This window comes from Aquila chrysaetos, chromosome 2 (genome assembly GCF_900496995.4).
Source record: "Aquila chrysaetos chrysaetos chromosome 2, bAquChr1.4, whole genome shotgun sequence".
Lineage (NCBI taxonomy): Eukaryota > Metazoa > Chordata > Aves > Accipitriformes > Accipitridae > Aquila > Aquila chrysaetos.
This window is the reverse complement of record NC_044005.1, coordinates 5,445,364-5,473,068: the sequence shown is the minus strand read 5'-3', so window position 1 is coordinate 5,473,068 and position 27,705 is coordinate 5,445,364. Positions and strand designations below refer to the sequence as shown.

General features: G+C 51.2%; 1 protein-coding gene and 2 long non-coding RNA genes across 5 annotated transcripts in view; 2 read left to right on the top strand and 1 right to left on the bottom strand.

Moving 5' to 3' along the window:
• Positions 1-15,525, bottom strand: part of LOC115351300 — a 101,065-nt gene extending 85,540 nt beyond the window's left edge. For all 3 annotated transcript variants that reach the window (XR_003926764.1, XR_003926763.1, XR_003926762.1), the window contains exon 1: positions 14,609-15,525. This is a non-coding gene — a long non-coding RNA (uncharacterized LOC115351300). The remainder of the gene's footprint in view (positions 1-14,608) is intronic.
• Positions 11,381-13,137, top strand: LOC115351293. Its single transcript, XR_003926760.2, has 2 exons — positions 11,381-11,573; positions 12,910-13,137. It is a non-coding gene; the product is annotated as an uncharacterized LOC115351293 (long non-coding RNA).
• Positions 15,526-17,500: 1,975 nt separating the features above from the next.
• On the top strand, positions 17,501-25,806 carry OTX2 (orthodenticle homeobox 2). Its single transcript, XM_030037899.1, has 5 exons — positions 17,501-17,655; positions 17,845-17,936; positions 21,691-21,910; positions 22,335-22,486; positions 23,878-25,806. Exons 3-5 carry the CDS (start codon positions 21,814-21,816, stop codon positions 24,496-24,498), a joined length of 870 nt encoding a protein of 289 aa, XP_029893759.1. The 5' UTR covers positions 17,501-17,655; positions 17,845-17,936; positions 21,691-21,813; the 3' UTR covers positions 24,499-25,806.
• Positions 25,807-27,705: the final 1,899 nt, after the last annotated feature.

Sequence of the window (27,705 nt, the reverse complement as noted above, 5' to 3'; positions counted from 1 at the left end):
TTGTATACATAGAGAGATTGCTATAAAGCAATCACTTTTTTAAAGTAATGAAGAAGATACATGTCTGTGAGTCAGCAGACCATAAAGCCAGAATACTGTAAGGAAAATGCAGTGGGTAATGCAAAGGTTATATCAGAACAGCTGTGAAGAGCTTTATTAAAAGCACAAACCATTTCCTTTTAAATGTAGTACTCTTACTCCACATCTGAATCATAAATAAATATGAATGAATAAGCTGTGTCTTGTGCAACATTGGTGTTGGCGTCTCTCCTTCCTTCAGGTCATAGCTCCCATTCTTCATGCTTTTGTACTGACTAATCAGGAGTATGAGCTATTGAAATACTACCACAAGAATGGAAATTAAAGGGGTGTTGATGTAATACAGCACCATAAAACCAGGAAATGTGTGTAGATGCTACACTAGAAACACAGACTGGTGCCAGGTTGAACGAACGCCTTACCAAACACTTTGGCCAGAAGAGGTACAGCCAGGATCCCATCTAATGGACTTGGTGAACATCGTAAAAAATGCCATCAGTATTTCCCTGTTGCTCCTGCCCCTTGCAGTTAGTTTGGCTTCTCAGATATAACAATTGCAGTAGTTACGAATCCACAAAAGCAAAGACTTGCCGACACAGAAAGTCCTAAAACCTTGGGTTAAACAATCCCTGTCTGATCTAGACCTATAAACTGACACAAGGCCGCTGCCTCTCAAGGGAGGTCCTCTCCTACCACTGGATTTCTAGCAGTAGTAGCAGAGATGGTGTTAACAGAGTCTCTTGGGCATCCTGCGGACAGAAATACCTTTTACTCGCCTGGAGTCCTCCAGCTCAGCTCGTACAGGTCATCCAGGAAATTCACTGACCGCGTGGCATACTCTGAATATTGTGCCACACTCCAGTCCTTGTCCTGCCTTCTTCATTTTCGTGTGTGCCTGGACCAGCTGTGGGGCCACCAGCACAGCTGGGATGAGGAGACACTGTGCAACACCCAGTAGTTATGTGCAATACTCCTTAGGATCTACTATCCCAGGAAACCTCGGGCAACGACCCCCTTGGCTCAGTCCAGCCTGGCTTAGGAGACCCCCCGAAAAATCGCATCCCAGGGAACAGACCTTGGAGCACCAAAGAAATCAGCCTGGCAATTAGCACTCATTGCCTCCAAAGCAGAGAAAGTTGAAAAATGAGCACCGCCTTCTCTTAGAGCTACCTTGACACTTGTTCCAGCTGAAAACACTGGAAGTTTCACCACTTTCTTTCATTAAAAGACTCCTTGGGCCAAATCCTCCTACACCAGCTGGAGCTGTATTCTCCCTCCCTTTTTTCTCTTAGGCTACAACACGGAGATAGGCAACAGGTAGAGCTCAACGTTGGCCATTTTCACAATGAGTTCAGCACTTCAAAAGGCACTGTTAGAGCTGAACAATGACAGGGATAAAATCCAGCGGAAATAATGAAGGAGGAGGATCTTGGGTTTTATTTAAAATCAGGCAACATGGCACCACTTGATTGCTTAGAAAGCTGCTGGACTGAGTGTGTAGGTAGCAGCCCAACAACAGCAAAATCTAATGAATGCTGTAATTTCGCCTTATGTTGTGCTTTCGTTTCAATTCTGTGTTGCAAATGGTTTTAAATGGAATTAAGCTTGTCTCCCTCAGAAGCAGACTTTGCTTTTTTTCCCTTCCTTTCCTTTATCCAAGCACCCAACAAATACAGCTCAATTTAAAAATAAAACCAGGACTGAGCAAAGGAAAATGTGGTAGTCACACGAGCAGCTGAGCTCTCCGTAGTCTGCAAAAACAGCGCGAGAGGCCATGGATGAGCAGTTGTGGGCACCTCCAGCCTGATCCACCTGTCTGGGCTGTGTACTCAAAGGAGCAGCCCTGCTCTACATCTGCTGCAAAATTGGACCTGATACGCCTAATGCAATCCCTTCGAAATGGAGCTAGAGTTTTGCTTTGAAAGAGTTATATTTACTCTTGAACTCAACTTTGTGTTACCAGACCTCATCCGTAATCCCTACGGTGCCAAAAAGTCACTTCACATTAGCTGAAATCAGAGCTTTCTAGTTACGGACGCGCAAGGTCAAACTATTCTCAAAACATTTTCCAGCAAGTTGAAACACTGAAAATATTCTCTGGAAAAATCAGTATAGTTCCACTGAAGGGAATGGCATGCGATCAGCAGGGGCTCTCGCTCATTCCTTATAGCCATTATAATCTGAGGATGAGTTTATTACGTTAACTGGTTAATTAACCAATATAGCTCATCATGTCCTAACTACTGTCATCAGAAGGAAAAGATTTGTTTCATCTCGATATTCAGCCATTAGAGGAATAAACCCAGAGATCTGGGGTTTGCGGAGGGGGGGTTCCCACTGTCACAATTTTATAATATTTTTTTCATTCCATCGGAATGGCTTTTGTTGTGCTTTTAAGATGTTTAATTACATCAAGGGGAGGTATAAAATTTGTATTGGGGTTTCTTTGGGGGGGGAGGTTGCATCTTTAATTTAAAATAATATTATCAGGAGGGGGAGAAACTGTAGTGGGATGCTGGGATCCCAGTCATCCCAGCACGCCACGCCGCTGCTCTTTGGACAGCAATCACAGGAGCCCGGCAGCAAGCTGTGGACGAGGTTCTTCCAAGCGGCAGCATCTGGCTCTCTGGCAAGCAGAACAGGCGGCCGCACCGGTCGCGTTGGAGTTGCCCCCGGGTTTGTCACGTGGGGAAGCTGCTGACGGACTGTCTGGGTTGCTCTGTCCTTGTCTCAGTTACGTTTGCTTTCGATGCAAAAAAGGTACATAAATCCCCGTACCAATCCCCGCTGCTGGTAGTTTCCGCTTGCTCGTGCTCCTCCACGCGTTGCGTTACGGTCAAACAAGTGTATTTCCCTGTGCCCGCACCCAAAGTGCCCCAAATTGAGCCACAGCTCACACCCATGCAGAAGGATGACCAAAACCAACGTTCCTGTGAATTTAAGGCTGTCTCTCAGGATGCTGTATTAGCAAAAACCTGCCTGGCGTTTTAACATAGTTGCGTTTTTATGAATAGCTGGTTAATCAAAAGATTTTTCTGATTCTTTTTCTTTTCGCAAAAGCTTTGCCTGTTCATGTTGGGGAAGGTAAATGTCTCCTTTCTTGTACTGTAAGCAACACAACTGCAGGTGGTGGTGATTTCTAGAGCGCTGGGGTCGACGTCGCTGGTGCCGCCGGACACCGGCATCGAAGACACGCTCTGAGCAGGGGATACTGTGTTTGGCACACGCATGCTCCCTCCCTTCTTCACCCACTTCCCACCCGTGGAACAATTACAGCAGATTTGTACAATAGTGGAAATTTTTTTTAAAATTCGTCTAAACGCAACCCAAACCTGCTCATATTAAAGCAATTAAGGAATTAAGGGATGTCACAGCATGTGGGGAGAACTAAGCTATTATTTAATATCTTGATAGATAGTAAGTTCACTGAAAATTTGAGTATCATGCCATTCAAAAGTATTTGTGAGTGTGGGTGAAATTTGGAAAATAAAAAAAGTCTTAATTCATTTGGATGTCCTTTTAAGGAAGACTTTATTTTGAAAATGCCAGTGGTTTTTTTTTTTTACTTCTTGTAAATAAAACTTTTTTTTATTTTAAAATAGCATTTTCCTACCAAAAATAGACTAAAAAAAGTTTTTAAATAGCCTAAAAATAAAATATTTTATGTCAGCTAAGCACAATGTCTGCAGTTGATTCAAAATCACATTTCCAAAGATTTTTAAATTATCTGTAAAATCGGGAGGGGGGAGGGGAATACCTGTTTTTAGCTGTATATAGTCAACTCTTATCCTGACTGTTTTCTGCTTCGGTCACCAAAAAGAAAATGCATTATCCAGCCAGCTCCATACGTAAGGTGCTCAAAACTCTACTGAAGGACTTAGGATTGACGCGCCAACTCTCCCATTAGCCGGACAACTCCCTTCTGCATGGGCTCAGGAGAAGAAAAAGTTGGAAGCCCAAGTCCAGAGCAGATGAATGGGTTGGTACTGGATGAGTTTTCTAAGAAATATCCTAACAAGAGTCAGTCGGGGAAGAAGTTCAGGCTAAAAGCTTGTCTGCAGTGCTGCAGAGAAAAGGGAAATCCCAGCTATCGGCAAGGTGACCGCTTAGGGAAATCACAGAAGGAGGATTTGGGGAGTGAGAGACATTCCCAGGTGCTTTTAAGTCCTTTATAAGGATTCAGCATGGAGGGTTGGCTGCCTTAAAGGGAGAAAAAAAAAAAGGAAAGAAAAAATAAGGAAAGGCAAGTATAAAAACTGCTTTTACCATAGGAGTAAAGAAACACAGAATAATTAAAGTACAAACTGACATTTGATGGGTTTCTAAATGTTCCTTTGGGACAAACACTTGAAAGTGTTGGATCCATGCTGCAATATTTTTGTTGGTTTTAATAGATTTGGAATCTAGTCTCTCCTTCCTTCTCCCAAGCCACACACCCAGGCAAAAACCGGCTCTAAGAGGAGGGCATATCCAGTGCCGCTTCCACCGCCACCGCTGCCATGTTCCCTGAGAAACCTACAGCCTGGCTCTTTTTCACTTTCACCATAAGGACGTTGATGTTAGCGTATGAAAGGAAAAAGAAAATATTTCAGTGAAAGGAGAAAACTCCCGGGGCTATTAATTCATATAACCCAAGATATCCGATGTGCTGGGGGTGGGCATGAAGATGCCCATCTCCCCCTCGGGATGCCACTGCTTTCTCACGGACCAGGAGCGGGAGGCCGCAGGGGAACTATGCCACCTCTAGCAAATTTGGGCAAATTTCCCTCCATATTCTTCCACCTTTTAAAAAGGGGGAACTTTCCAGGGTATAAGTTTGCAATTGTTTGGTTCCCAGCGAGGGAGCTGGCTTTATAAACTACAACTGGTTCTAATTAAGGCAAGTAGCCAAATTAAGCAAGCCCTTGAAGCTGCATGGTGGTGTACTTGCAGCAGAGCTGCCTCCAAGTCCAGGATCACGAGGAGAGCAGAGGGCAAAAGCAACTTTTTGCAAATGTTTGTGAGGCTCGCTATTGGAATGAGCACCTTGCACTCTTGATCTGCCTCAGATGTGTAGCCGCGTGAGTTTTTACACATCCTTCAGTTAAACCTGAGCAAAATTTAGCACTCTGGGAGATCATGTGGAGTTGTCCATTTGCTCGCTTCTCCGTGGGTCTCTAAACCACATAAACGGTGCTTCATCGAGGACCGTAGAGGTGTCATTTGAAATTCCTTCTCTGGGAGATGCTGTGAGTGTTATTTCCTTGGATTTTGAAGACAGGCAATAAGAAGCCTGAAGAAGGGATGTCAGTGCGTATGTGCGAAGCGGTTGAGGCACCACACCGATCCTCCCACAAGCTTTTTGCTTGACCTTAATTCGTAGGACAGTTCCTCCCTTGCAAAATGGAGATAATACATCCCTATATCATCCAGGTGTGGTGTGAATTAATTCACTAGCACTGGTAAGGTATTTAAATGCTAGATTTATTCCCTAACTAATGGTAATTAAAGAATTTAATAATATACAGAGTAATAACTAGAGTTCCATTCAGCATGAAGTTCTCTTACTGGCTCGCCCACAAATACCTGATTGTTGGTCAGCCTTTTTTTTTTACAATCCGTAACATCCTTGTCTACATTTTTCTAAGGTCTCCAACTGCGTTTCTCAAAACCATTGTGCCATTTCCATGCCAGCCTGATTTTTCCTTCAAGTTTTTGAGTTATGCACAAGTTTGACAAAATGGCCACGTTTGGAGCAAGAATGTACAAACTCCTAAGGCTCGGTGCTGCAGTGTGAAAACCATCTTTGTGAGAGCATAGAGTTTTCTCTCAGAAATAGTTTTCCTTGAAACGAAGGCCCCCTTGGGCTGCAAAATGAGCTCTTCTGCCTGAGAAACAGTTTTCACCTCTCTTTTCTTTAGCAAATGGACTTGGGTTTGTGATCTTAGTGCATGCAAAAAACCTGGAGTGTTAAAAGTCCTGTGTTTCATCAATAATAATTTATACATCTCACACTGGAAAGCTTTTTTGAATGACTAGTGCAGGGTAAAATACAGCCAGTGGTGTTTATATTAGTTCTTTTTTTTTTTTTTTCTAATAGGCTTTAAATAATAACCCCTGTTACAATTCAAGCACAGAGGCTCTACAGTACAAGAGGATAGCATGAAAATAAAATACTTTATTAAAAAATGTGCTCTGGTTTAAAAGTTCTTAGTTATGTGAAAGGAATTGGCTTGCTTTCTTTTGTAGTGTTTCTTTAATAAAGAACTGCAGTAAGTTAAGGGGAGTTGGGCAATTACACTATTATACTATAATTTGCATTTCTTGGTAATGCTTATGTCAAAAAAAGTTGGAAAGTTGCATTTCAGTAAAATATTTAAATTGCTGACATAGACTGTGACTGTGCCTGTGACATAGACTAAAGACATACTGCAACTTGTTCTGAATTTCTCAGCAGATACCAAACATGTAGGTTTATGGACTGTATAGACTAAATCACAGCAAATGCCCTAAATACGGAGGTACAGAAACCTACTCCCAGCTCCATGCTCAGGTAGGAATCCTATAGCAGTAGTCCAAAATCCTACAGGTAGTCCAAAAGCAAAGTATGACACAAGAAAAATATGCTGAGGCTAAATGCAAAATATGACAAAAACCCAAATGGGGCTGAAGTTACTGCTTTCCTACATTTCACTGAAGACAAGACCGTGAACCGAGGAAGTGGAAATACATACTCTCATTTTCCTCAAAAGCAATACAAGGAAGAGACACGTGGCATAGCAAGTCCTAGCTGGACATTCATGCCCCGACCGACTCCATCCTCCCGCACGTACACGCACAAGCACCAGCCCCAAGGACTCTCCCCACACCCGGGACTTGTGAGCGCTGTGCCGATCACCATCCTCCTCCTCCCAGCCGCAGGCAGGGCTGAAGAGCCCGTTTCTGCCCTTTCTCCCCTCCAGCAGACTATTGCCTTTGCACCAGCCCTCATCCCAGCGCTGCCCGGAGAACGGGAGCAGAAAGACAAGCTGGAGCATTGGTCATGGCTCTCCTCCTCAAAGGAACACCTGCAGCCAGTTTTACTCTCACCCACCCTCGCCATAGCAAGCTTCAAATAAACTACCGGCGTATTTTATCTGTTATCTGCACCTCATCCCGATGGCTCTGGGTTTACACATTGAAGAGAAGAACTTCAGGGCTTGGAGGATGTTCTCCAGGTCTCATCCACGGACTCAGCGCAAAATGCTCCCTAGGCACACACCAACAAGCAAGAATATGCTTTGGGTGGCCAAACCAAGACACCTCAGAAGGATTCTGCTCTCGTTAATTGGGTTGTCGGCGCCTCCCGACCTCGGACCCCCCCCCTTGGTGTTCAACGTTGCCTTGTCAATCAAGATGCCGCATCAGTTGAGGCAGCCACATCACTGGTCCGCCTAAACCAGGCACCAAGAAATGGTCGCAGTGATTACAGGAAAATACACGGGCAGGTTTGTGTTATTTACCGACTCCTGCATTCCAGCCGTGGATGCAAAAAGCTTTAACGGAGGCGTCCCCTTGCACCAGGAAGGAGCAGCTCTAGGTTAGAGCAGCTCAGACTGTAAACGTGGCTTTGTTGCCTAAATGCAGGTGCCCAGTGTCACCCGAGATGTCCCCGGGTGTCCCGGCTGGCCTCCAGCTGCTGAACCAGGGGGGCACAGATCTCCTGCCAGACCCACCGGTGCCGCCTGGGTGTCTCGGGGACTCGAGGGCATCTTGGATGCTCCTGACAAGCACGTTCAGGCAACCGATTTGAACCCTGCGCCGCAGCAGTGCGCAGGGATGGGGCAAGGCTAAGAAATGACAAAAAAATCTACCCAGAAGGCATTTATTTTCCCAAGAAACCTCCCGCCAAAGGACCTCATCGCGGTGTTTATCAGTGAGTGCGCACGAAAGGAGGGGTTTTTCTTCTCAACAACCTGTTGATAGCAGATTTACCTACACCCTCAGTATGAAAATAAACACAGAAGGCAGACGCGCTTCCACGGAAAATCCTGCTGCGTCCGGTTCAAGTCCCTGCTTCTTAGACACAGGCATAAACCAGTGTGTCATTAACGTCCCCCTTACGGGGACAGACTTTCGAGAAATAAAGAGACAGCCCCTAGCACGGCTGTCTCCGGAGAGGAAAATGAAAGCTCCAGAAACTCCTCTCCTCCTGTCAAAAAATCCCTTCGCGAGCAGCCATCTGAGTAGGTGCGGGAGAGGGGGAGCTGCGGGAAGAGCAGTGCTCCGGCGAGCGAAGATGAGAAGAAGGAGGTGGGCATGCCACCGTCCCCGGGGACTCGCATCCTCCCGTACCATTAAGCCCGCGGGCAGATCAGCCGGGGCTCTGGGAGCAGGCAGGGGAGGGAGATGAAAGGCTCCTGGAAGGAATCAGGTGCAGAGGGTGGGCAGATGCTGCTAAAGAGCAAAGAGACCCGGCCAGGCTCATTTGTCTGGAAGGGAACCAGCAGGAACTTTCTTTTTATCTCCGATTGCGGATGTTAGGGTAGTTCCTAAAGGCCACAGCCAGTTTGGACCCCATCGCTCTGCCTCTCCCTGCCTGTACAGGGAAGGAAATCGCAGCGTTATTTTTTTCCGCGGGTAGAAAAAACCCCTCGCTGTGATGGCCACGGCCGCGTTAACACCTCTCTGCCTGCGGGACCCGGTCGGGCTCTACCTCTCCCGGCAGAAACCCGCCCGGGTGACGTTTGGTCTGTCTGTCCAACAAGCAGTTGAACGCGGCCGGGTGTTCCTGGCCCGAAGCACGGCTCTGCCGGAGCCAGCCCTGCCTGCCCGCGCCGGCCGCTGTGCCCGTCTCTGCCCGAGGATTAGCCACGCTCCGCCTGGGATTTCCTGGGGCACCCCCTTGCCAGGCGGGGTGAGCGGGGCACAGCCCCGTCTGTCTGTCTGTCTGTCTTCCTGGGGATTAGCCTGGCCCCACCGGGGTGGACCCAGCCTGAGCGGCTCTTCTGCGTGGGCTGGTGGGCCACAGCTGTCTGTCCCTCTGTCTGTCTGAGAGTTAGGGATGAGCACTGCTCTGCCCATCCAACCACCGTGTCCGTCCGTCTGTCTGAGAGTTAGGGATGAGCACTGCTCTGCCCATCCAACCACCGTGTCCGTCCGTCTGTCTGAGAGTCAGGGATGAGCACTGCTCTGCCCATCCAACCACCGTGGCTGTCCGTCTGTCTGAGAGTCATGCTCTGCCCATCCAACCACCGTGTCTGTCCGTCTGTCTGAGAGTTAGGGATGAGCACTGCTCTGCCCATCCAACCACCGTGTCTGTCCATCTGCCTGAGAGTCATGCTCTGCCCATCCAACCACCGTGTCTGTCCGTCTGTCTGAGAGTTAGAGATGAGCACTGCTCTGCCCATCCAACCAGCGTGTCCGTCCGTCTGTCTGAGAGTCATGGATGAGCACTGCTCTGCCCATCCAACCACCGTGGCTGTCCGTCTGTCTGAGAGTCATGGATGAGCACTGCTCTGCCCATCCAACCACCGTGGCTGTCCGTCTGTCTGAGAGTCATGCTCTGCCCATCCAACCACCGTGTCTGTCCGTCTGTCTGAGAGTTAGGGATGAGCACTGCTCTGCCCATCCAACCACCGTGTCTGTCCATCTGTCTGAGAGTCATGCTCTGCCCATCCAACCACCGTGTCTGTCCGTCTGTCTGAGAGTTAGGGATGAGCACTGCTCTGCCCATCCAACCACCGTGTCCGTCCGTCTGTCTGAGAGTCATGGATGAGCACTGCTCTGCCCATCCAACCACCGTGGCTGTCCGTCTGTCTGAGAGTCATGCTCTGCCCATCCAACCACCGTGTCTATCTGTCCGTGAGTTATGGATGGGCACTGCTCTGCCCATCCGACCACTGTGTCAGTCTGTCCGTCTGTCTGAGAGTTATGGACGGGCACTCCTCCGCCCACCCTACCATCGTGTCTGTCTGTCTGGGAGTGGAGGCTGGACACTCTCATGTCTGTCTGTCTGGGAGCGCAGCCACACACTGCCATGTCTGTCCACGAGGAGCTGCTGGGCACAGCCCTGTCCATCTGTCTGTCCGTGAGGAGAGGCTGAGCACCGCCATGGCTGGCTGCCCACGAGGGGATGCTGGGCACCGGCACCGGTACCGCCGTACCCCCCCTCCCCGCTGCCTCCTTCCTTCTCCTCCCCCCCCCCCCCGGCGGAGATTAAAAACTGCCGGAGGGGGAATAGCCGGGATTAGGCCCGGGGACCGGTGGGGAGAAGGGGGGGGGCAGCCGGGCAGCCAGCGGCCGCATTGTCTCCCGGTGCCAGCACCAACAAAAACACCCCCCCCCCCCCCCAAAAAAAAAAGCCTATTTTTTCCCCATAGGAGGCGGCTGAGCGGGACAGCCCCCCCCCCCCCCCGCGGGATGCGGGACCCCAGCTGGAAATCCTTCCCCCCCCCAAAAAAAAAAAAAACCAAAACCCAACTGTGACCCCCCCCCCCAGAGTTACCGGCTCTGCTTTTCCAGGCTCGGGGGTCCCCCCCCCCGGCTCAGTACAGGACAAAGATCTGCGGGAAAGTTGCCGCCGGGGATGGCGTTGGTCGGGGAAAGCTGGGGGGGGGGGGGGTCGATTTTCCGTTGGGTTTGGGAATTTTGGGGTTGGGTTGGGTTTTTTTGGAGGGCAAGAGTGCGCTGCTCTGGTTTAATTCTTTTATTTGTAATTATCAAATCAACTTCGCTTCCGAGGAATGGGGGGGGGGGGGGGCGTTGAGCAAGACTTTGTTTAACTCGGGGAAGGGCGCACACCGCTCCGCGACCCCCCCGGCCCGGCTCCGCAGCCGCGGAAACACCGCCCGGCTCCGGGGGAACGGGGCTTGACCGAGCGGTCCCTCCTAGGGAAAGACAAAAAAAAAATCAAAAAAAAACCAAAAAAGCCACCAAAAAAAAAATACAGAGCAAACCCTCAGCCGCCAACACGCGGCATAAATACACCTTATCAGCAAATCGAGCGACTGAAAGTTTAATTTTTTATTATATATATATATATATATATTTTTTTTTAAGCCCAAAGAAAAGACTTAAGCGAAGGCGTCGCTCAGGCGAACGCTGGCGCTTGGCAGCGCTGGAAAGGAGCCGGGGGGGGGGGGGGGGGGGGGGGGGGGAAGGACTTTTCCCTTGGCTGTGGGGCACGGATTCGTTTGCAAACTGCAGCTTAACCGCTACCACCACTCCGCATTGTCATGCTCTTAAATGTCCTGAATTAGGCAGCTCTTAAAAGTCCCTTTAAACCAGGCGGCGGGGGCGAGCCCTATTTGCACAACTTCTTGGGGTTGTGCTGCCATGAAAAAAAAAAAAAAAAAAAAAAAAAAAATTAGGAAAAAAAAAAATAATAACGCGAAGGGAGGGGGTTGAGGGGGGGGCAAAGCGGCGGGGACGATGCTGCTGGGTTTTTTTTCTCGGTGGAGCGGGGGAGACGGCGGCGATGCCCGGGTGCTGCTGGTGCTGCCGGAGGAGGGGATGAGCTGTGGCCGGGCAGGGCGGAGGGGGCCGCGGGGTGCAGTTTCCCCATCACCTCTCAGGTACGAGCACTTCCATTGACATTGATGTAACTACATTAGAGTTAATGGCAGCAGCCTGGTCCTCATTATTAATTGTCTTTGTGTTTGGATAAAGTATGTAATCTTCTCCTCAACCACACCATTAAAATAGGTTGCCTTTTCAATTAAGAACTGTCTTGAGCACAGCAGTCAATTTTCCTAATGAAGATGCATTATATTTTCACTTTTTTTTTTTTTTTTTAATAATGGGAAAATCCCACGTTTTCATTAGGCGTGATTACGGAGAAAGTACAAGAGGGGGTTTGTCTAAACTAAATGTGGCCCGTGTAGTGTATTAAATACCAGGCTTTTAAATAAATTGAAATTTCATACAGATAAGACGCGAGGTTGGGGTACAAATACGGTCAGATTCGCTTCCTTCAGATTAAAAAAATGCAGGGTCCATTCTTTAAAACGCACTTATCAGATAGAAAATAATGATTAAAACAACTAAAGTCGACTCTTAGCTGCAATTACTCGGGTAAACTTTTCACTCAGCCTAGTTTGCTTACATTAAACCTGAGGATGATGCTTTAAAATAGACTCGCACTTTCTGCTAATGTGCAGCTTTGGGGAACAAATAGCACAGTTTAATCATGCAGAAACACACAGGAGCCAGAATAGTCTCACAATTAATTTACAAAAATAAACCCGAAGCTGCCTGCATTGTTTAATATTTAGCTTCCACTCCCCTCCTTCCCCTGGAGAAAAACAGCCCCGGTTCTTTAGAAAGGAGAAAGGTTGGGGGAGCTTTGGAGGAGTTGGGATTTTTCCTCCTTGCTTTTTTACGTTGGAAAAGAAATATTCCATCGCGTGAAAGCAAAGAGTTAAATTTTACATAATGTAAAACACCTTAAAAAAAAAAAGAAAGAAAGAAAGAAAAGAGAGAAAAAACCCAAACACTACGGGGGGAAAAAAAAAAAAAGTGCGATATTTGTGAGCCTGAGAAGCTGCAAGAGGACCGTGTCTGGATTTCACCGCAGTCTTGTACTTGTGGGATCTTTGTTACCGGACACACAGACACTCGCGGACGCACAAGCCAGCCCCTTCCCGCACGGAAAATACTATTACCCATATACAATTTAAGAAAGGAAAAATTATCTGTAGTCTTCGGAGCTAGTTTTAAAGTTTCCAATATGAAAAATCACTGTCTGCAAGGGAGAAGGAAGTTAAGCATAAGAGTAATTTCTTATTCACATGGTAACAACAGTTGGTTTCTGATCTTTTGCAAGCTTTCTGCATTGTGGCTTTGTTGGGGGGGGACTGTTTTGGGGGTTTCGGGGGGTATTTTTGTAATGAACATTTGTTTCTCCACCAGCCCAGCGGCTAAAGAAGATCTGCAAAGAATGGCAAAGAAGATTTTCGATTAAAACCTTAGCCCATCTCCACGGATTACTTTATATCGATTCCTATATATATGGCTGCAATTGATGGGCTCTAATTAAAAATCCAAAGGGGGGGAAAAAAAATAAAAGTTCTTTCTGGGTCTCAATAAAAGGAGCTTTTCATATACGGGAAATAAAGGTTGTAAAAGGTTACAAACGAATGACTAGTTTAAAGCTTCTCTGCGGTTTTCTTTTCTTCTTTCTTACAAAACCCCTTTTCTGGCTCTTTCTCTCCCTCCCCCCCCCCCCCCCCCGACCCCTTCATTTCTCCCAAGTTTGCCAACACGCAAGATATGGGACTGTAACCGTTATTTTAATATCTGGGTTGGGAGCTATAATCTGATTGCTGCAGAAAGCTGCTCATCAAGGTAACTTCATGGCCTGGAGAGAAAAATTATGTAAACTGGCAGTATTAGCGCCTTTCATCAACACACACGGACACACACACACACACACACACACACGGACCCACAGACACACAGCCCTTCCCCAGCCTCCCGCACCGGCCCCCGGGGGACGCCCCGCACCGGCCCCCACGCGTGTCCCCCCCCCCACGCACCCCCCACGCACAGCCTCCCCCCCAACACTATTTATTTATTTATTAAATGCGGGTGATTTATTTCTCTATTTCAGTTTGGGGGGGGGGTTCTTTTGGGGGGGGGTACGATCCCCCCCCCCCCCCCCGTCCCGGTGCACAGAAGACCTTCCCTCAGGTGCAAGCCCCGACCTCACTTTCTCTGCTTTCGGGGTAGAGTTTTTAGGACTTGTCTGGCCCCGAAATGAGCTGGACAAATTGCAGATCGCCCCTAAATGCCTCCACCATCCCCTCCTTTCCTCCCCCGGGCCCCCCCATCCCAATTATGAAACTTGGTTTCATCTAGGTGAAGGTGCTGCCTTTTTTTTTTTTTTTTTTTTTTTTCCCTTCCCCAAAGGAGGTGACGGCTCTGCCATCCCTCTCCCAGACGCTTGAGTAAGGAGGGGGATTTTTTTTTTTTTTTTTTTTTTTAGCATTCCGGCATTTTAAAACGAATCCGACCCTTTCTCGAAGTGACACAGCTTTGCTAGTGTCTCTGGCTTTGCACCCCCAAAAAGGAGATTTGGGGGTGAGGGGGAGTGTCGAACTAAAAAAAAAAAACCAAACCAAAAAAAAAAACCCCAAACCCTTAAAAAAACCCCAACCCGCAATTGAATTGCAGATAAACTTCAAGGAAAGTCTGGAATATTTTAACTAGACACAAATCCGATGAGGGAAAAGCTTAAAAGTGCGTAGCATGCATCGCTTTCCCGAGCCGATCAGAGGTACAAAGATGACAAATAATAAATCGGTTCATTTGGGGGGGGGGGGTGCTTCCTTCCTTAACTTTCACCCGACCTGTATAAATGTTTTTGTTTTTTTTTTTTTTCCCCTTGGTCATAATATTACAAAGGCATCAGCTCAGCGCGATCAGCCTGGTGAGCGATACACACGGCAATAAAACCACTCGCGAAACGGTCGCGTTAGTAAGAAGAGTCGGAAATTAAATCAGAGGAAGGAGAAGTAAAGAGGGAGAAAGAGCAGAGAAGAAACACAGCTATGCAGAGAGAGAAAATGGCTCTGTAACACGATTGGCATCGGAAAGTTGGAGAACTTACTGAGAAGCAGAAGTTACAGTTTCTTTTCATCCCAGAAGCAGATTTTGGTTCTCTGAGCACAAAGTTCTTAGAGGGCAGAAAATCACACATCTCCACTCACTCCCCGTTAGCCCCAGCTAGTCTGGCTCTCTGGGACTGTACCTGCTCTGAAACGCTTTCCAAATGGACCAGAAGAGATTGGAAAGTTAAAAAAAAAAAAAATCATTTAAAAAAAAACCCTCAAGTTCCTACAGCTGCAACAATTATTAATTTTTTTTTGCAACTTTTCCCCGAGCTGCAGAAGGCTGAAGGCAGAGGCAGCTGCAAAGTGTGTGCAGGATTGCTCCAGGAAAGAAGGTTCCCCCTTTTTCCCCCTCTCAGATCCAATCTTTGCAAGAGCCATTCCGACACATTGCTAAGCTAAAGGGAAATTCTCTTTGATAAAGCGGTGTTCCCAGCTTCTGGGTTTTAAAACCTAAATCTATATTCAAATCTGGCTGAAGGTGTGTTCTGGGATTTATGAAAGCCTCTTAAAGGGGTAAATTTACCAAACCGTGACAAAATCATCACAATCTTACTTTAGACATCTGAAGTGGATGAGAATTTTAAAGAGACCCTTGTTTATTTAAGTAACACTGTCCATCTCTGCCACTTGTTTTATTGGCCGCGTGAATTATTCCCAACTTCTCAGGCTGGGGGGGGGGGGGGGGGGGGGGGGGAGGGGGGGAAGGCAGAGGGAAAGGCTGGGATGTCCCTGCTGCCTCTGGCAGGCTGCAGGCAGGGCAGCAGCTCTGCCTGCCCACTGCCCCACGGCCAGGCAGCCCGGGCAGATGCAGGCAGGGATGTCAGCCCGGCTGGGCTGCAAGGGCTACGCTTCCAAACCTGCTCTCCCAGCTACTTTCTTCAGGCACTGAATTTTCTTTCTCTGCCTCAGCCCGGCTTCCTCCAGCCCGCAAACACCCCTTTCTTTTTTTTTTTTTTTTTTTTTTTTTTTTTCTCTTTTCCCCCTTTTATTTTTAATCGATTTCGAAAATACCCTCCTGGTCAGGATACACGGGAACGAATTATCTCTCTCATTCTTCCAAGGTGGATTAAGGTTATTAAATAATATGTGGGGGCGGGAGACGATGGCAAAGGCGGGGGGGGGGGGGGGGGGAGAAGGGTTCAATCGGGATATTTATTCCTGGTGCTCTGCTAAAGGAGAGGCTGAGGGGTGGTGTGGCCGTGCCGACATGCGGGGAGGTGAGAGGGAAGGATTTGCCCGGTGCGGATCTCTGTGTAAGGGTTGCGGGGAGGAGGGATGCTGCAAAGGGATGGGGGGGCTGCAGCCGCCCCTCGCTACCCCCCTCCAAAAAAACCCTCAACTAAACAAACAAACCGTCCCCCAAAAGAGTCTCACGGCTCTGGGAGGAAAAAAAAAAAAAGGCAAAAAACCCCCCTAAAATTCAACTCCAAGGAGTGGAGGGACCGGGCGTTCCGAGGGGGTACGGGGGGGTACCAACCGGGTACCAACTTTCCGCGAAGTCGCCTCGCAAAAAAAAAAAAAAAACCAAAAAAAAAAAAACCAAAACCAACCAGCGGGCCAAAGTGGGAGCGGCTCCGGCGGGCAGGGCTGCGGCTGCTCCTGTGCGAGGGGTTATTTTGTTTGTTTGTTTGTTTATTTCTTTAATTTCCCCTCCTCTCCCCTCCCTCCTTCCTTTCTTCCCCCTCCTTCCTCCTCCTCCTCTCTGGAAGGAAAGGAAAAAAAAAAAACCAAAAACCAAAACCCACCCCCACCCCCCACCCCCAACCCAACCCCGAGCATCCCAAACCTGCAAACCGCCAGCCCGGGCTGCACCGACACCGTTCGCTATTGCCCTAAAGTCCAAGGACAAACCACCTCGGATCGCACGCAGCCAGGCTCAGAGAGAGCCACAAAGAAGCGAATTAATTGCTATCACTTCATTAACATAGGTCACCCCATTAAAATGATCGAGCCGCTGCATTCCCCCCCCCCGCCCTTATTGTCAGAAGTGAAGGAAAGTGTGTGAGCTCTCCCACCCTCCGACCTCAGCAGCCTCCGTCCTCCTGCCTTTTGCCAAAGCTTTATTTTGGGGGTTTCTTCGACCCGGGAGAAGTTGAGAGGGGACGGGGGGTGCGAGATCCACCCCCCCGGCCCCCCTTCACCCCCACCCCTTTGCTGCACCGAGTTTATTTTTATTAACATTCGTGCACGTCCAGATTTTGCAAATTCAACGCGGCTCCGCCACCTAAGTCCCATTCTACACCATCATCCCTATATATCTTATAAAAAAAAAAAATTAAAATACATTTCTATCCCCCCCCCCCCCGCCCCACCCAGGTGACTCAATTCCCCTCACCCCAGGGACACTTGGCCCCTGGGAAAAAGAACGGGGGTGCGGGGGGGGGGCACCCGGGGCTGGGAGTACCCTGGCACCCCACTCCCCTCTGTCCCGAGTGGGGGGGGGTGTCTCCCATTTCCTCCTGTGGGTTTCCCCTTGCCCAGCTCCACGCCGCTCAGCCAAGGGCTCCTGGCAGGCTCCGCATCTCCCCCTTCCCAAATATTTACTTATATATTTTAATAGCTTTTGTTGTTATTATTATTATTATACACACACACACACACCCACCCCTAGCTTTTTGCTGCTCCCCTTCCTCTCCTTCCCCGGGCAATACGCTAACGCCATCGCTGCTGTCCATCACATTAATTTGTACAATGACTTCATACGCTCCGCTCCATAATGTATATTTTTAAACCGAGCAGGTTCTTTTCATGTATATTCTCGTGTCATTTCGGTGGCTGTTATTTCTCGCTTGATTGTCCCCCCGGTACAGCAGCGGCCTGTTTTTTCCTCCCCCTGTTGTGTGTTTTTATTATTTTCCCCCTGGCTTAGATGTGTCAATCACTCTCTCCCTGCCATTGGTTGGAGAGTTTGCGTCAAAAAGTTGCCAGAGAGGCGCTTTCTCAGCAAAGCTCCCCGAGAGAGGTAGAGACCTCAGCTCCAACGCACCCTGCCACTATTATTAAAAATAAAATCACTTGACCAGCTCCGGCACCGGCCAGCTCTGTATGTACCGACCCCAGACCCCGAGCATCCCTGCATCCCTCTCCCGCACCGTCCCCTCCCATTTCTCCCCCATTTATTCTCCTTTTTCAAACATTTTTTTCTCTCCCCCCCCCCCCCCCCCTTTCCGATGTCGTGGGCATGTGCATGCGGCGAGCTCTCTAACCTCCCGCTTTGTGCTTTCTCTCCCAGCTCAGCCCGACCCCTGAATTTGGCGAGGATCCGGGCTGCAGGTTTCACCCCTCGCCCCCCAGCCCTGCCCGCGGCTCCGGCGAGGCTCGCAGGTAAGTCCGACCCGCTGGCTTCATCCTTTTTTGGGGGGGGGGGCATTGCTCGGTGGGCAGAAATACAAGGGAAGGGGGAATTAAAATTATTAAATTTTTTAAATTTTTTTTTTTAAAAAGAGTATGTGTGCGCTGGGATGGGGCGGAGGGGGGGGGCACTGTGCTGGTAGCTGTGAGCCGGAGGGAAGCAGGCGGTTCCCCCGGAGGAGATGCGGGGGCTGCCCGGGGTGGGGGGGGGGGCCGGGCCCGGCCGGGCCAGGCCGGGCGGAGGACGGGAGGCAGCCCCGGGGGCCGCTCGGTCCTCGGAGGAGAACGGGAGGTGCTGGATAAAAAGGCGAAGGGGTAAATCCGAGAAGCGGGAAGGGGGCTTCCCATCGCCTCCCACCCGTCCCCCCGCCGCCGCGGCCGGGCTCTCTCCCCCGGGCCGGCGGAGGTCGGGCTCGCTCCTCCGCAGGCAGGCGCGGTTCTTCACCGCGATTTCGTTGGGTACGTGATTTTTTTTAATTTAATTTTATTTTTTTCCGGCCTGATCCTTTGGCCTTTAGTTATTCCCTGGCCCCAAGGCGGAGTTTTAAAATTAGAAATAACCGGGAAGAAATTTCTCCCTTCTCTCCGTTCCTGCCGAGACCCCCCTCTCCTTCCTCCTCCTCGCGATGCGGAGACTCAGCAAAGTAATTTTGCAAAGGTGTCTTTGAGCACTCGCGGCGGCGGGAGAACCGGGCTGGAAATAGCAGGGAGAGAAATCTTTAAGGCGTTTTGGGGCCGGAGCTTCATGGCTCCGTGTGGGTGAAATGGATGGCGAGAATGGCATCCAGGTCGGAGAGGGGCTGGACCTGTTTTCCACCTCCCTTATCTTTTTTTTTTTTTTTTTTTTTTTTAAAGCCGTGGGAAAGCGCTTCCCAAAGACACCGGCCGGGTATAACGCGCACTGCTCCGCGCCCCGGCCTCTCTCCTCCGAATTGCACCGCGTTGACAAAGAGAAAGTCGGGAAAGTCCTTGTGCACCGGCACAAGTTTCTTTAGAGCTAAAAACCTCTTTCGCTGCAGAGATTTATTTAGATTTCGGCTCCTCCGAGAAGTTAAGCTTTATTATTTCTTTCTTTGGAAAAGATGCAACTCCTGTTAAAAAAAAAAAAAAAAAAAGCGGTTAAAAAATGCCACCGGCTGGCGGTGGGGAGGCAGAGATGGGTCAAACGGCTCCGCTGCGGAGGTCGCTGCCCGCCGAGCCGGGCTCCATCGCTCCCGGCCGGCCCTTTCGTTCGCCCGCACCGGAGAGGGGCCGGCGGCCGCGGAGCTGCGCGCAGGTTTGGGGGGCGAAGCGCGGTGGGGGGGGGGGGGGGGTTGCATAGCAGAGCCAGTGGTGGATCCATCGCCGCTACCTTCTCAGCTGGGGGAAAATTCCCGTGTTGGGAAATAGCAACCCAAACCCTCCCTCCGGGAGGGGGGGGGAAGTAAAAAAGAAAAAATTAGGAAAGAAAAAAAAAAAAATTAAGGAACGCGGTGGAGGCCGGTGCGGGCAGGGAACCGAGCTCTCGTTTGCAAAACAAACCAAACCAAAATTCCCTTTTCTATCTCGGCACCTTTTCCCCCTCCCCTTCCGCGGGAGCATCTCCGCGCTGCTCCGCGGACCGAGGAAGCCCCCCCAGGGCCGGCCGCGTCCCCCCGCAGCGCGGCCAAGGGCAGAGCCGCAGCCTGCGCGCCCGGCCGCGGATCGCTGCTTTGCATTAATCAACCCGGGCGATCAGCGGAGCTGGGGCCGGTGGCCCGTAATTAGGGAGCGTGTGCCGCCCGGATTATCTCGTTAGTTTATCAAGAAAACATTTATTATAATTAATTCTCGGACGGGGTAATTATTATTGAGCGAGGGCAGAGCAACTGGTAGCCGGGCTCTTTGCGGAGCGAGGAGTCGGGGGGGGGGGGGGAGAGGGGGGGGAAAGGTGACAGATTGCGGAGCGAAGCCGTTGCTCCGCGGGCTGCGGGGTGGCCCCGGGATGCGCGGCCGCGGGCGGGCGGCTCCGCGGGCGGCCGCGCTGGGCTGGCGCCTCAGCGTGATGCCGCCGAGTTTAATAGAATGGAGGTTTGGGGTTATGTTTGGTTGTTTTTTTTTTTTTTTTTACGAAAGGGGTGTTTGAGGGGGTTGTTGTTGTTGTTGTTGTTTGTTTACACGTTTTTAAGCGGGCAGCAAACCCAGTTTTGCTCTCCCGCGCATCTTGTGCTGGTCAACAAATTGGCGGGCGAAGCTCCCCGAAACCGGCGCGGAGCTGGGCTCCCCCCTCGGCAAAGCTACCCCTTTTCAGCCTCCCCCCCCCCCCTTCCCGGGGTGTGTGTGTGTGTGTGTTTTAAAAAACAGGGCCCGACCCTACGCCCCCCGCGCTAGATGCGCGCCCTCTCCGCCGCTCAGCGCATCTGAGGGCGGCAAAGCGCTTCCCCGAGGGGAAAAGGGAAAACTCCGCACCGCGGATAACCGGGCACCGACGGCGCTGGCGGGGGGTGCACCGGGGCCGGGGGGGGGTCCCGCAGAAGCCCCCCACCACCACCCCCGGCAGCGGGCAGCCCTCCCGGGGCGGCGGCTCTGCTCCCGTGTGCGCTTGTTAGCTAAAACACGGGAGTTTTGGGGTGTTTGGGGAAGAAAGTTATGCCGGAGTTGGTTTTTCCGACGGCCGCCGGGAATGGAGGGAAGGGTGAGATTTTGCCCCCCAAAAGAAAGAAAAATTTTTTTTTCCACGGGAAAACAGTCCTAACCCTTTCAAGACCCCCGGGCTGGCCCCTTGTCGGCCATTTTTTTGGCAGAGTGTGCGTTCGGGTCCCCCCCTTGACCCCCCGCAGCAGAGAGCCCGGCCCCGCCGGGGCAGCGACGGGGGAACCGGGGGAGCCGGAGCCGGGCCCGGGGGAGCCGGAGCCGGGGGAACCGTTCGCCCACCCGCCGGGGCCGTCCCGGGGCCGCTTCCCCACCGAGGTGTTTGTTTAGCTTCAGCTCCGTCATCAAGAGTTTCTTGAAAGCCTAATAAATCTGTTACTTGCCTCCAAATCTAATTACCCGGAGTACTAATTAGGTGCAAATGGCCGGTGGAAATTACTGCAGACGTGGACTGATGGTGGTAGAGCAGAAAAGTTTGTCTCTTCCCGAGCGGGCATTTGAGCTCTGAAATGCAGCAACGTCGGGGGGAAGGAGAAAGGCGGGGGGGGGGGGGGGGGGGAAGGTTTGAATGTTGCCCAAACCTGGGATAATTAAAGTCCTTGCAAGAGACTAGGGGAGAGATAGGTTTCTTGAATTGTTTCTTTGTTTCTCACCCTTGGGCTTTGTTATCTGCATTATTTATTTAGCCGAGGGGTTCTTTGTGTCTGCCAATGGCCCCAATCAAGTTTTGCTTGAGACAATTAGCCGGTGCCCGGCCGGGAATCCTATGCAAATGCCCCGGGCTGCCGTACAATGAGGGCAGTTGAAGGCGTTGGGGGGGGGGGGGGAGGTGGTGGTTTTGTTCGGGCAGTAATTACTGGCTGGGATGTGCCCCCCCCTCCCTTCCCTCCCCTCCTCGCCCCTTTTTGGGGAGAGATGCGTTTATCTAGTCAGTCTCTCCCAGCTCCCAAATCCGACTGGGGTCCGGCTTTACGAGCTGGAGGCTTGACCGGGGAGGAGGGGGGGGGGGGGGAGAAGGCAGCGGGGATAAAAGCTGGGGGAGCAGCGAGCTGGCCTGACTCCCCCCCCTCCCCATCTCTCCCCATATCCCCCCCTCCCTCCTCTCTCGCCTCCACAGGCACCTGGCGGCCCCCCCCCCGCCCGACGGCACCCCCAGGCACCGCCCGGGGCAGGCAGGGCGCTCGGGCGGCTTCCCCTCGCCCGGATTTCGGCCAACTCTCCTCCCCGCTCCAACTTTAGCATGATGTCTTATCTTAAGCAACCACCTTATGCAGTCAATGGCCTGAGTCTCACAACCTCGGGCATGGATTTGTTGCATCCGTCCGTCGGTTATCCCGGTAAGCCACGTTTTTCTTTCCCTATTCTCCCCCCCCCCCCCCCCCCCCCCCCGCTTTTTGCCCCACGGAGGAGAAGCCAACGGGCTTTTTTGGAGGCACAACACACCGTGATGGCTGGGGGGGGGGTGGTGTGTGGGGTCCCCTTTTCTCCCTTTTTCCTCACCCTCAACTTTTTAGCCGGGGAAGGGTCTGCAAAAGAGGGGACACCCTCCTGCTGGAGGTGGGGGGCAGATGCTCCAGACCCATCCAGGGGAGCTGGGGAGGAGGCAGCAGAAGTGGCATCGCTGGAGGCTGAGGACTGGGGTGCGGGTCACCCAGGAGAGGAGGAAGGAATGGGGGTACCCCCTTGGGGAGGGGGCTGGAGGGGACACACGGGGTTGAGGGGTCGTTGACTGACAGTCAGGGTCTCCGTCTCCTTTCGCAGCCACCCCTCGAAAGCAGCGGCGGGAGCGCACGACCTTCACCCGGGCGCAGCTGGATGTGTTGGAGGCCCTTTTTGCCAAAACCCGCTACCCCGATATCTTCATGCGGGAGGAGGTGGCACTGAAAATCAACCTGCCCGAGTCCAGAGTACAGGTAAGAAGCGGGGTGACCCCACACACCCCTGCCTGTCCCCCACCTCCATCCCGCCGTGGAGGGTTTGGCTGGCAGGGAGGCGAGGGGGCTGTTTTAGGGGATGGGGTCGGTCCTGGAGGGAAATGGAGCCGCTGTGGGATGAAGGAGGCTCATGGATGGGTGAGGGTGCAGGGGGGGGATGGAGTGGCAATTTGCCTCCTCAGGGCTGCTGAAGTGTGTCCCCCCCCATCCCTGTGCACTGGGACGGGGGGGGGTCGTGCAGCTCCCGGGTCCCAGCTCCTGAGCCCTCTGCACCCCTCCTCAGCCCCCTCTGAGCCGGGGAGGGCTCCCCGGCATTCCCAGGTTCTGCACCGTGCCTTGCTCCGGGTACCAAATCCCAGCCCGTCCTGCAGGCGTTTTGGGGTCCCTGCGGAAGTCATAGAGCATCCCCCCTTCCCCAGGGATCGCCGCATCCCTGGAGCGGGGCCAGACTGGGATGCCCTTCCCCACCAGTACACACTGGGGGCTTCCTCTCCCCTTGAAGGGACTCTGATGAGCGAGGGGATGCCTTGGCAGAGGGGACCCGTCTCCTGGGGCTGAGCTGTGTCTCCTCTGCGAGGGCCCAATCCAGCCGACATTTTGGAGGTGCTGCTGGCAGGGCAGGAGGATCCTGCCCCCAGTACGGATCCAGGACACCCTTGCAGCAGGAGCAGGGCAGTTCCGAAGCCATCGCTCCCTGCCAGGCTTTCCCGAGGCTGCGTGGTGCTGTGTCCCAGTGGAGCGTGGCCACCGGGGACCGGGATCCCCCCCCATGCCAAAGCCCAACCTTGTCCCCACCAAACCTCCCCGGCACCCCTGCTCCCCAGAACCAGCCCCCTTGGTCCCTGCTAAGACAGGGTGAGATGGGTTGGGGGGTCGACCCTGGCTGGGGATGGGGGGGGGGGGTGAGAGCAGAGACCCTATTTAGAGGGTAAATGAGACATCTTTACCCCCCCTCCCCAACCCCTGCCTCTGTTTCCCTAATTGTTCCCTCCCTTTCTGATGCTCTATTGTTTCTAATTAAGGGCTTGACTTCAATAGGCCTTAAATGGCGATTCCTGGGGGTCCCCGGCTGGCAAACAGCAAATAGGGAGCGCTCCCCCCTGCCCCCCCCAGCTTTCCCCCAAAAGTGACCTTATTAAGCAGTTTGATTTGCCCATTTCCACTTGTTATTACTGCTAATGATCTCAGGGAGGGGGAGCCCCGGAGCTTTTCTTTGCAGCAGCCTGCAAGCCTCTGCTCGCGGGGGAACGCTTTTAGTGTCCCCTCCCCGGCGCGATCTCCCCGCCGCCGGCCCTTTCCCCCCGTGGGTTCGCCTGCGCATCCCTAACACCAGGTTTTTTCTCTCTCCCTCCCCGTCTCTCGGTCTCAAGGTATGGTTTAAAAACCGCCGAGCCAAGTGCCGGCAGCAGCAGCAGCAGCAGCAGAACGGGGGCCAGAACAAGGTACGGCCAGCTAAAAAGAAGAATTCGCCGGCCCGGGAAGTGAGTTCGGAGAGCGGGACCAGCGGGCAGTTCACTCCCCCCTCCAGCACCTCGGTCCCCACCATTTCCAGCAGCAGTGCCCCCGTATCCATCTGGAGCCCAGCATCCATCTCCCCGCTCTCAGATCCCCTGTCCACCTCTTCCTCCTGCATGCAGAGATCCTATCCCATGACCTACACCCAGGCATCAGGCTACAGCCAAGGATACGCTGGCTCGACCTCCTATTTTGGAGGGATGGACTGTGGATCTTACTTGACCCCTATGCACCACCAGCTTCCCGGACCGGGGGCCACCCTGAGTCCCATGGGTGCCAACGCGGTCACCAGTCACCTCAACCAGTCTCCAGCCTCCCTCTCCACCCAGGGCTATGGAGCCTCCAGTTTGGGCTTTAACTCCACCACCGATTGCTTGGATTATAAAGACCAAACCGCCTCCTGGAAGTTAAACTTCAATGCTGACTGCTTGGATTATAAGGACCAGACATCGTCATGGAAGTTCCAGGTTTTGTGAAGAACCTTTGTGATAACGAGAGAAATCGCGACGAGAATGAACAGGCTGGGCTGAACGCTCCAGTTTTAGTCAGGTCTTGGTTAAATTAAAGAGAAAAATAACTCAACGGACAAACAAACGAACAAAAAAACCGACAGCAACAAGAGGGGGACAGTGTTGGTGTGATCCCGTTCAGACTCATCTCCTGCTCAGACGCTCTGGAAAAGGAATAATAAAGAGGAAAAACGGAGGAGGAAGGCCTTAAACGGACAGATCATCTAGTGAGCAGAAAACAGACAGACCCATCTGTGTTCTTTCTAGTTTTAGGCAATTGTTGGGTTTCTTTGTTTGGAAAAGGTGGGAGATCGTCCCACCTACGGGCCAGTTTTAAAAAAAAAAAAAAAAAAAAAAAAAGTAAAAAAAAAAAAAGTCTAGGTTTTTATTTCTTTTTTTGTGTGTGCGTGGAAAGATCCTTCACCCAGAGGTTTCCAATGTGTTAGCCAACCCTCGGTTAAAATATTCGGAATGGACAACATCTCTCTTTTTCTCCCTCTTTTTCTCCCTCCCTCTTTCTTTCTCTCTCACTCTCAAGCTCATCCAACTGTTTCATGCCCAACTTGCTCAAGTTGGCACCCGGAGAACTTGGTTCAGGGCTGTGTGGGTTGTGTGACTGATTGTCCTAGCTGCACTACTTTATTTAAAGATAAAAAAAAAAAAGATAATGTTCATAAGGAGTCAATATGTAGTTTTTAAGAGACAATCAGTGTGTGTCTTATATAAATGGTACATCTGTGGTTTTTAATCTGTGCTAGACTTCAAAACTGTGATCTCCTGTATTGTATGCAACTATGAACTCTGCACCAGCGGGAGTTCTGCTGTGATTTAAATAGGTTATAATTATAAGTGAAATTCAGAGCAACTGAGTTACCTATTATCATCTTTTAAAAAATAATAAAAAAATATATATTAAAAAAAAAAAAAGAAAAATGCAAAAACACGATCGCCTTTCACCCGAGGTGAACTGCACTGAAACTTTTTACAACAAACTGTCTCTGAAAGAAAGAGAAAAGACCGAAAAAACCCCACCCGAGGACATTAAACTCCTCTGGAGCTCACTTACTGCTGGCCACGCTGGCAGTAACCGTCAAATCCAACAGGACTTTGGGCAGTTGCTCTGACCTGGATGAATTTAAACCGAGAAATTCATTGTCGTTTATGCTTGCAGATGTTAACTGAAAAAAAAAAAAAAAAAAAAAAGATATATATGCATAAACCTTTTTTCCTGGATTTGGCAGATATGTATAATTATATTAAAATGGTTCTAGCACACTTGATGGTTGTCTTCCATTTTAATCGCATCCGGCGAGTGACGGAGAGGGGCGATGCCGTCTGCCGCAGGGATTTCTCGGTTGCAGCCAGGCGCGGGGCGACCAGGAGGGTCCGGCTGCTTCTGCAGGGCCGAGACAAAGGGGGTTTTGCCAGCGGCTCCCCGAGGTGAAGGAAGCAAAAGGAAGGGAGGATTCTATTTTTTTCATTTATTTTTTAAAGCCAAAAAACCCCAGTTGTCACCAACGGACCTTGGATAACGTGACTTCCCCCCCCGCCCCAGCTTCCCCAAATCTCGTCGTGGGGCAGGGAGGGGTGCGTTTGCTCAGTGCCAGTCCCCGGCTGCGTTTGGGGCGAGCCCTAAACTTTCCAGGCTGATCCGGGGAGGAGAAGGGGGGGACCTGGGAACGATCAGGCAGGATCACGCGAGCGGAGGTGCTGGGGAAGGAAGGGGACAAGTTTTTAAGCTACAATTCCACAAGTTGAAGCCACAGCGCCCTACGATGCAGGATCAGGCCCTTCCCAAGCATCCCTGCTCTTGGTGGCTCTTTCTCTGTCCTTCTCCCTCTTTCTCCCTCTCTCCTTCCCGCGCACGTCGCTGGGGTCGCTTGAGCCCTGAACTCCGTTCGGATTTAACGCAGCAAAAAAATGGACCTCTGGAAAGAGAGACACGCAGGAAAGAAGCACCCGTCACCATCCCGCTCCCTGTCACCGGCTGTCCCCCGTGGCTCGTCACCAGCACCCTCCTGGCCGCCAGTCACTCGGAGCCACAGGCGTGCGGTCGGAGCACGAACGCCGTCGCGGTGCCTCTCCGGCCATCCCTCGGGCTTCGCATCCCTGCATCCCAAAGGGGTTATCCCACTCCAGCAAACCCTCTCCTTCCCACGGCAGCATTGATGCCCCCAGCCACCGTGAGCAAAGATCAGCCTTTAAAATAAACATATCGTCCGGCTCTGAACGAAGGCGAGATTATATGCTGCTTCGTGTCAGCGCTTGTCGGTCGGTGATTTTTCTCATTTATTTTTTTTTTTTTTTAATGGGAGGATATGTGCAGGGAGGATTTGGGAAGTGCAAGGCAGCGCGGAGGCTGGGGCTGCCGGGGATGGCTCAGCCGGGTCCCAGCCGCCGGCTGTTCCCAGGCAGCAGCGTGGAAAGTTTCATTTCTCCACTGATTTGGTTCAAACCAACAAAGTTTACCTCCCCCTCAAAAAAACTGTTCAAGCAAAATACGATCGGAAAAAGCAAGTCCTTGTTGAACTGGGGCGCAGCATCCCACCTGCCTGGAAAAGCTCTTTGTTTCCTGGGCTTTTGATTTTTTTTTTTTTAAAGCCTCTTTAAAACCTCTTTTCCCATTTTGCTTTTCCCATCTTATCTTTTACTTTTCTTTCCTGAGTATTTCCCTGTCTGTTAGGGATGAGCTCCTCCGGCTAATGCTCATTTTTATCAGAAAAGCCAATTCATGGCAGGAATTTCTCTGAATTCCCCCCGGCTTTTTGCACTTTCCACATTTTCTCTACCTGTTTGTTTCTGATTTTAATTTAAATGGGCACTCTCGTGGGCAAAGGCCAAAATCCCAAGGTGAGCTGGCAAACGCAAAATATTATATAAAGAGCGTTTTAACTCCTTTTTCATTTTTAATGTTTTAGATCTCCCTTCCAGCTGAATTTGTTTCCTCTGAACTCAGGCTGCGGGAGGCAATTCTGGGTCCGATAAAATCGGGGGAAAAGCTGGGGGGGACCACATATGTTTACAGTCGGAAAGCTGGATTTAGGGGCAAAGAGCTGATTAGAAGGTTGGTTGATTTGAGGTGTCCTCCCAGCCCCCCCCAAAATATACATATAAGCAAATCCTCTCCCTGTTCTGCAGGTGACGTTTCCCACCAGAGGGAAAAAAAAAAAAAAA